The following is a 9,454-nucleotide window of genomic DNA, read 5'->3' on the forward strand; positions in this document are numbered from 1 at the left end:
GGTGGGATCGAATTGAATTTTTTCCTAGAATCAGGGTAAGACCTTTTAGTCAAATTTTGACCTTTTGGCAGTTGTAGGAAATGATGTAGGCAAAAAAAATATTGATATTCTTTTTTGACGAATGTTGTTTTCAGGGTGTCGAGTAGGAAGCCCCACGGGAGTAGGACCTGTAATGACCCCAAGAATAATGATATTTAAATAATAAAGAGAGGGGAAAATGGAAACAGTAACAGATGGAGGCCACTGAATTCGTTGACGACATTGCATTTTGGAGGTGATAATTCCAAGAAAATTTTCCAGACCTCATCGATGAACACAGGGGTTTCGTCAACGAGGGTTCTTCAGGATCTCGTTGACGATGTCCCGTCTCGTCGACGAGAAGATACCGAGAAAAGATTTTTGGAAAGTCTGAAATTCGTCGAAGAGGATGCAGGTTCATCGATGAACTTTCTACAGGACTCATTGACGAGGTGACGTGACTCATCGATGAATCCCGCAGTATAAATAGTGCTTAAACTCAGTTTTTACGCAAAACTTCAGTGCAGACTCTCTCCCTCCTCTCTCCTACGGCCTCTCCCTATTCTCTCTTCGATTCTTGCCTCATCGTTTGCCGGATCGATGATCTGAGGCCACCACGACGCTCCTGGGGAAGTTCTCTCCAAGTCTGCTGGAGTGGATCGTCGGTGGGATAAAATTGGAATTCATCCAAAATCCAGGGTAAGGTCTTTTATTCGGAATTTGGGTTTCCAATAGTTGTAAGAAATGTAATAAACGTAGAAATAGTAATGTTTTGTTCTGAGATTTATGGTTTTCAGGGTGTTGAGTGGAGAACCCTGCGGGTGTAAGACCTGTTACAGTAGGAGGATTTGAGCAAAAATCAGGTAAGGGAAATATGCTATGCTAGGTTATTTGAGTATGATTTCAGTATAAAATTTTATATATATATTCTACCAGAGTATTATTCACAGCAGAGATTTATACAATTTATCAAGTATGATTAATATGTTTTAAAATTACTGTGTGGCTTGAGAATATTGATATAGTACAGAAACATGCTTTACAATATTTTTTAGAGATGTATTTTACATAATATACAGACAGTGAATATATTTTATTGCAATTACAGAAATACCATGATTATACAGTTTTACAGTACCATGACATACAAATTTACAGTTAATTACAGAATCGCAGTTGATATAGATACAATTTTCTACAGCATCATGGTTTATACAATTATTATAAAATCATGGTAAAACAGATAGTTGTATATAGAGATGTATTATATAGTATCAGACCCTGTTGGACCATTACAATTTACAGAACACGGTACCGTAGCTACATACAGTATATAGAGTGTAACCACCTATTTAGATAATACGTGTGTTGAATCTGGTGTAATCCCAAGAAGGGGGGTGAATTGGATATTAAAAAAAAATTTTAAGCTACTTAATTTCCTTTTACACACTTCTTATAAATTTACCAACTATTTCTTGTTGCTCAATTATGTATGTGTGTGGCAATATATATCTATGCATGCAATATACTCAATTTAAATACAACGCGGAAAATAAAGAGTAGAGGGAAGAGAGAAGACAAACGCGATTTTACGAGGTTCGACCGACTTGGCCTACGTCCTCGCCTTGAGAAACCAATCAAGGATTCACTAAAACCCTACTCCTTAAAGTGGGACAGAGCTTCCCTTACAAACCGATGCTTACAAGAGGTACAACTCCCTCCTTATCCGCTGCTCACAAGAGGTACAACTTCCTCCTCACACCCGGTTCACAACCCGAATCGTGTTTACAATGAAATCTGAAAATAACACTCAAAACAATGCTTCTAACAAAAGCTTGTGAGTACAATTCAATTTCCTAGCACATTAACATATGATATAACTTGAAGCTCATGAATGTATGAAAACGATAAACTCATTTTATGCATGATATGCTTGAACACACAAATCCCTATTTAATCAAAACTCTCAAGTGAAATTATATTTGGAATGTTTTGGAGTCAACTAGGGTTCTTGATTCACTTTGTAAAGATGCACAAGTATATTTGAAGCAAACTAGTTAGCAAAAAAAAACTTTGTCTTGAAGACAAACACAATAAACTCACAAAGTTTCTTTCGAAGTTCAATCTTTCCACCAAACTTGATTTTTCAATAAAAAGACCCTATGAACAAAATATATATATGTTTATATACTCTTGATTCCAACTGTCGCGACGTCCCGGGAGCGCGTGTGCCCCGGGCGGCGAAATCAAAATCATTTTTAATATTTTCATGGAAAAACATGGATATCGGAGTCGCCACTAACCTTTAGTGCGGTTAGAACACATGATTACTACCCCGTTAGGGGTAGAATCGGTCTACATTACCAGAGTTGGGGTCGGGAGTTTGGTTACGCGAGGGGAAGGTACGAGCACCCCCTACGCGCCCGTTCTTACGAACGGTACCTAATTAATTTGAAATTATCCCTAAGTTAATCTAATAATTCTTCAAATTACTCATATTTTATGAATTTATAAATAAATGTGAAAAATAAATAAATAAATAAAGATAATATATACCAATATAATCCCTCAGAGCTTAGGGTACGTGAAGCCCGAAGGCTCATACCCCCGCGATAAAATCATAGGGACAAAAAAAAATAAAATACTTTATAAAATACGCTCCCAAATTTTAAAATTGTAAGTAAAATATTTATAGGAAAATAATTGTATGGGAGGTTTTAATAATAGATATAATAATTTAAACATAATAAATAAATAAATAAAATAGTAATAAACTAGAGTATTAGGATACCACAATACGTACTAATCAACATATATAATAGAAGCTAAAATATCTAACATACCAATAATAGTAGAATATAAACATATAATATAGACTAAGATAATGAGCATATCATAATATTAAAATACTACATATACGTTATAAACAAAAATACTTAAACATACCATAATACACATAATTACGATAATAATAATAAATATCCACAAATAATATAATACGTAATAAATTACTATAATACTATATACTAAACATACCATATAATGGCATGATACCAAAACACCAAAAATATTACCTAAACTATTAAGCTTACCAAAATAATTAATACCTTGTATATTAACATGCTAAAAATATAATAATAATACATAATATTACCTAAAATGCTATGTTACTAAATGTACACGGTCACCTAAAATACTGAATTAAATGTATAATGTTACTTAAAATTCTAAGTTGCTAAATATAAATATCACTTATTCAAATAAATATTATAGCATTAAAAATTCACAACAATGTTATGGACATGACAAAATAATAATGCAATCATATACAAGAAATAGATAAATAATAAACAATAATGAACATCAATATATACGCAATAACAATGTAAAGTAAACTAAATAAAACACTACTCAAAACCCTAATAACGTGAAATAACCAAAACCCTAAAATAAAACAATAACCTAAAACCCTAAAGGGTCGTATTATGAAAATAATGTAAATAATCAAGAATTCTAGATGTGAATAATATTACAATCCTAAATAATAAACAAAATCCCTAAATATCGTATGAACAATAAATATGACAAATATCCTAAATACATCAAAAAGTCTAAATAATGTCTACGCAATAAAACATCCTAAATAATATGTAACAATAAAAATAATGATTACAAAAAAAAAAACGGTAATATAAGCACTTTAAACAAATATACAACAATAAATATGGACACGTAATAAAGTATTAAATAATCATCCAACACCTATAACAATAATGTTAAATATATATAGATATATAATAAAGCCCTAAACATGAAACCTATATGTTACAATAAAAGTAATTATATAAAAAAAAACTTTAAAGATTACACATGCCTGCATAAATAAAAACAAAAACAAAAAAAAGGAACAAAAATGTTAGTTTTCAATACAAAACAAAGACCAGAAAAGAAACATGAAAAAAAAGATAATAAATAAATAAATGAGAAATTGCATGCCAGTGTGTGTGTGTGTTCTGTGCACGTGTATGAGTGTTTACAAGGTGTGTACGTGATGCATGTATGTACTGGGTGCACATACTGTGAGTGTGCAGAGATCAGGGAAACTTACCAAGGGGGGTTGCCGGAGAATGGAGCAGGGGGCAACGGGAGGTCTTGCCGACGGCAACGGTGATGCCTGGGCGGGGTGGTGAGTGGCTAAGCCTGCTGGTTTGGCTTGGTTCGGGGGTGCTCACGACGGTGTTGGAGTGGTGCTCACGATCGACTGCAGTGGAGAGGTGCTCGGTTGCTGCTGGTGTGGAGTTGGATTGCTGGTGGCTGGGTGACTCGTCTGGAGTGGTGCAGCGGTGGGTGCAGATGGCTGGTACTGGAGATCCTGGAGGCTGGCCGAGTTGCCGGAGATGGAGATAACGATGAGAGGGCTGGGTCGTGAGGTGGTAGGCTGTGAATGGAGAAGATGGGGTTAGCCGAGGATGATGGCTGGGTGAGCGTGAGCCGGAGGGTTGCCAAGGTTGTGCCGAGAAGAAAGGTAAGGCTTTTTTTTTGTTTGTTTTTCGCTGTGCTGTGCAGCGCCCCCCATGCTTATATAATAAAAATTTGGAAACCCTAAACAAAAAAATTCCTTTCTTGATTTTATTTCATTTTATTTTTTTTATGCTTTTGGTAATAATGAAAATAGAAATAATAATAATAACAATTATCATAATAAGGTAATACTACTAAATAGTAAATAATAATAAATAATTATAGTAAAAAATAAAAATAAAAATAAAAATAAAGATATTATCAATAAAATAATAATAAAAAAAATAAAGTAATAATACAAATAATAAAAGTAATAATTAATAATAATAATAATAATAATAATAATAATAATAATAGTAATACTAACAATAATAATAATAATAATAATAATAACAATAATAATAAATAGTAATAATAATAATATATCAAAAACAATAAAATAAATGAAAAATAAAAATAATTATAGTAAAGTAAAAATAAAATAAAGATAATAAAAGTACTAGTAATAATAATAAAAATGAAGAATAATAATAATAATGATAATAAAAATACTAGCAAAATAATAGTAAAGTAAATATAGGAAAATAATAATAATAAAATAATAATAATAATAATAATAATAATAACAATAATAATAATAATAATAATAATAAAATAATAATAATAAGAGGGGACCCCTTGTTCTATTTGGCTAGGGCAAAAATAGGGTGTCTACACCAACAATCAATGAACCAAACTAACAAGACTTTCTCACAAAATGGTTTTTTTTTTTTTACAAAAATCAACTTTTATATGTGTATGCATACTCAAGATAAAAAAAACTCTTGCTAAAGATACTCAAGAAAACAGAAGATGTGATGAGAGGTTCTTGAGAAATAAAAACTTGAAAGATCAAACCTCACTAGACGATTGAGGTACAGTTGAAAGAGATAATGAAACCCCTTTGATTTTCCGAAGAGATTTGCCCAATGAAGATGGAAGGAGTGCAGAAAATCAGCTCTAAGGTTCAAGTTTTGCAATTAGATGTATATTTTTCTTGTTGTCTGTCTTAGCTTTCTTCTAGGGTTTAGACCTTTAGTATATATAGTAAATGACCCTTAGGATTGATCTCAGCCGTTGGATCAATCAGATGGCTCGCGAGTTCACTTAATAAAAATCTGGTTTTTAGCAGCCCCGCGACTTCAGGCGCCTAAGGGTAAAGGTCCAGGCGACCGAAGTTCCTTAAGCCTTGAGAAATCACGTTGGAATACAGGGTCAGGCGACCGAAGTGGTGACTTAAGGCGCCTGAGGTTCCAAGGTCAGGCGACCGAAGAGCCTCAGCCAGGTTCTGTCTTCTCCATTTAATTCTTCAGGTTACTGAACTTAATCTTTAAGCAACCGAAGAAATTCTTCAGGCGCCTGAGGTTTGAGTTCAGGCGACCGAAGTCCCCAATTTCTCAAATTTTCATTTCTAATTAAAATCTGCTTGGCTCCTTTTCTTGAGTCTTTCATAAAACATATTTTTCATGATTTTGAAAACATTTCAAGGTCCATGAGAGTTTCCTAATGATGTACATGAAATGCATGAATCCTAAAACCATTCTAAGTTATAATAAGCCTCAAATTAAATCATACGAAAATGTAAGTACATGAGTTCTAAATACCCTTTCCCAAGATATTCTTGAACTTTGCCGCTTGCATCTTGATTCTCGTACTCTTTGAGTTCCATGGATCTTGCCAAGATTTGTTAACTTTTCGTGCATGCTTAGTGTAAGTCCTGTTCACAAACTCAATGCACAGATCAAATATCAAGTGATTTGTCATTATCAAAACAAGATTGGACTCGTAAAGTCAACAACGTGGTATAAAGGTCGATCGCATAGAGCCCACGAGTGGACAGACTCCCCATCAGATATGGGTTGAGGAGGGCTGATTAGACTGATGGAGTATATTGATTTATTCCTGGTTGGCCAGTCAAGGTAGACCGTGCCTACGGGCCACACAACCTTGTCATGAGGGGTTAAATCATAATACACAATTATCCACAGGGAAGTTTCAGTTAATACTATGTTTATACAGATTTACAGAGAAAAAAAAAATATATATTTATTAGAAGTATTTTGAGTAAAAACCTAAAGTACAGAAATGTTAAGCAACAGGAAAAATGTGATGGTTTATATTACTAGTATTGTATTTTCAAATTTAATTATACATGATCATATAGCAACAAATTTTCATAGTATTGTAACTCATTTGCCACACACTAGCAATAACATATTTCGTCTTACTGAGCGATGGTTCATCCCAATTACTTTAACATTTTCAGGTTATCTAGGTAGGCGAGCATATCAGGTTCGCAGATAGAGGGGCCTCAGTATTGGCCTGACAGTAGTGTAAGTATTTTTGGGAGTATTTTTGTATAGCTCTAACTAGTTGAGAGTATTCTAGAAAACAGACATATATGTATATTTTGGGAAACATTTTAGCACTCTGGTTTTGTATATAATTATATATGGTTATGTTTATTTGATTTTCGCTTCTCGCTACTTAGGTTGATGGTTGGGTTTAATTCAGTTTGGTATCAGGGCATTATAATTATTATAGTATAAAAAAATAAAAAATAAAAAACCCAGTTAAATAGCTAGTCATTATAGGACCGGTATATGATAAGGGCTTTTTAATAGTCAGGTAAGGGAAATATGCTATGCTAGGCAGTTTTAAAATGATTTTCAGTATGAAATGTATATTTTTACTAGATTAATATTCACAGCAGAGCTTTATACAGTTTATCAATTATGAATAATATGTTTTAAATTACTGTGTGACTTGAGAATATAGATATAATACAGTATTTTTCAGAGCTATGTTTTACAGATTATACAGACAGTGAATATATTTTATAGTAATTACAAAGAACCATGATTATATAGTTGATACAAATACAATTTACAGTACCATGACATACAGTATTACAATTTATTTCAGAAATACAGTTGAAATAGATACAGTTTATCACAACGTCATGGTTTATGGAGTTATTACAAAATCATGGTAAAAAAGATAGTTATATAAAGAAATGTATTATATAGTATCGAACCCTGTGGACCATTACAGTTTACAGGCACGGTACCGTAGCTACATACAGTATAGAGTGCAACCACCTATTTAGATAATATGTGGTATAACAGTCGATCGTATAGAGCCCACGAGTGGAGAGGCTCCTCATCAGATATGGGTTGAGGAGGGCTAATCAGATTGATGGAATATAGTGGTTTATCTTGGTCAGCCAGCCAGGGTAGATCCCGCCTACGGGCCACACAACCCTGTCATGAGGGGTTAAATCATGACACACAGTTATCCACAGGGAAGTTTTCAGTTATTATATTTATATACAGTTTTACAGTAGCATTGGGTGTACTTATGTATAGTAGAAGTATTATGAATGGAAAACCTATAAAAGCAAATATGTTAAGAAACATGGGTACAGGTGGTGGCTTTATATGTTATTTGTACTTGTAATCTCATATTCATTTATATATGACTATATATTGAAACAGATTTTCATGGTATTGTAACTCATTCGCCACACACTAGCAATAGCATATTTCGTCTTACTGAGCGTTGACTCATCCCATTACTTTAACATTTTTCAGGTGATCTAGGTAGGCAAGCAGATCAGGCTTGAAGATAGAAGGGCCTCAGTATTGCCTTGACAATAGAGTGAGTATTTTTGGATAGCCCTAGCCAGTTGAAGGTATTTTGAGAAACAATCATATATGTATATTTTGGGAAACATTTTAGCACTCTGGTATTGTATATAACTATATATGGTTATATTTATTTGATTTCCGCTTCTTGCTACTTAGATTGATGGTTGGGTTTAATTCAGGTTGGTATCAGAGCATTATAAATGTTATAGTATATATATAAAAAAAAAACTCAAGTTAAATAGCAGGTTGTTACAAAATGACAGTAGGCCCATCTTCTTTGAAGTGCAACTCTTCAAGAATCTTCTTCAGCCAAATAGCTTGACAAGCACAAGCTGTTGTTGCAACAAATTCAACTTTAGTGGTTGACATTGTGACAATTGGTTGCTTCTTTGATGACCATGAAACAAATCCTCTTCCCAACATGAAAACATACCCAAATGTGCTTTTTCGATCATCAAAATCTCCTGCATAATCACTATCTGTAAAGCCAAACAAATTTAACTTTTCTCCCTTTTTGAAGAATAGCCCAAACTCTTTAGTACCTTGCAAGTACCTAAGAATTCTTTTTGCCGCCAAAAGATGAATCTCTGTTGGACACTCCATGTATCTACTAATGATACTTACAGTATGCATTATATCATGCCTTGTTATAGTTAAATACATTAAGCTCCCCACAATTTGCTTGTAAAGAGTACTATTAACCTTCTTTCCTCCATCATCCTTGTTTAGCTTTAAACCAAACTCAGACTGTGTATTCACAGGATTACAATCCTTCATCTGAAACCTGTCCAAGATTTCTCCCACATATTTCTTTTGAGAAATAAGAATGCTAGTAGAAGACGACAACACTTCTATGCCAAGAAAGTAATGCATCATACCAAGATTAGACATTTCAAATTCAACCATCATGGATTTCTTAAAGCTTTCAAACATGGTTGTATTACTTTTAGTATAGATTAGATCATTTATACATAAGCATACAATGAGCATTTTCCCTCCATCCTCAACTTTTATGAAAAGTGTGTGTTCATAAGGACATTTTTTAAATCCTTCTTTCAAAAAATAAGTTTCTATACAATTATTCCAAGCTCGTGGGGCTTGTTTTAAACCATATAGAGCCTTCTTCAGTCTATACACTTCATGCTCATTTCCAAATTTCACATAACCAGGAGGTTGATCAATTAATACCAGCTCCTTCAAATCTCCATGGAGGAACCCCGACTTCA

The 9,454-nt window shown here is 33.3% G+C and overlaps 1 protein-coding gene across 1 annotated transcript; it reads right to left on the reverse strand.

Moving 5' to 3' along the window:
• Window positions 1-8,477: 8,477 nt before the first annotated feature.
• LOC131149428 (secreted RxLR effector protein 161-like) lies at window positions 8,478-9,161 on the reverse strand. The gene has a single exon (XM_058099860.1). The coding sequence runs from the start codon at window positions 9,159-9,161 to the stop codon at window positions 8,478-8,480; it is 684 nt and encodes a 227-aa protein (XP_057955843.1).
• Window positions 9,162-9,454: the final 293 nt, after the last annotated feature.

Source organism: Malania oleifera, chromosome 1 (assembly GCF_029873635.1).
Source record: "Malania oleifera isolate guangnan ecotype guangnan chromosome 1, ASM2987363v1, whole genome shotgun sequence".
Lineage (NCBI taxonomy): Eukaryota > Viridiplantae > Streptophyta > Magnoliopsida > Santalales > Ximeniaceae > Malania > Malania oleifera.

Coding starts and splice junctions, on each gene's coding strand:
- LOC131149428 (XM_058099860.1), bottom strand. CDS start 9,161: ATGTTTGAAAGCTTTAAGAAATCCATGATGGTTGAATTTGAAATGTCT.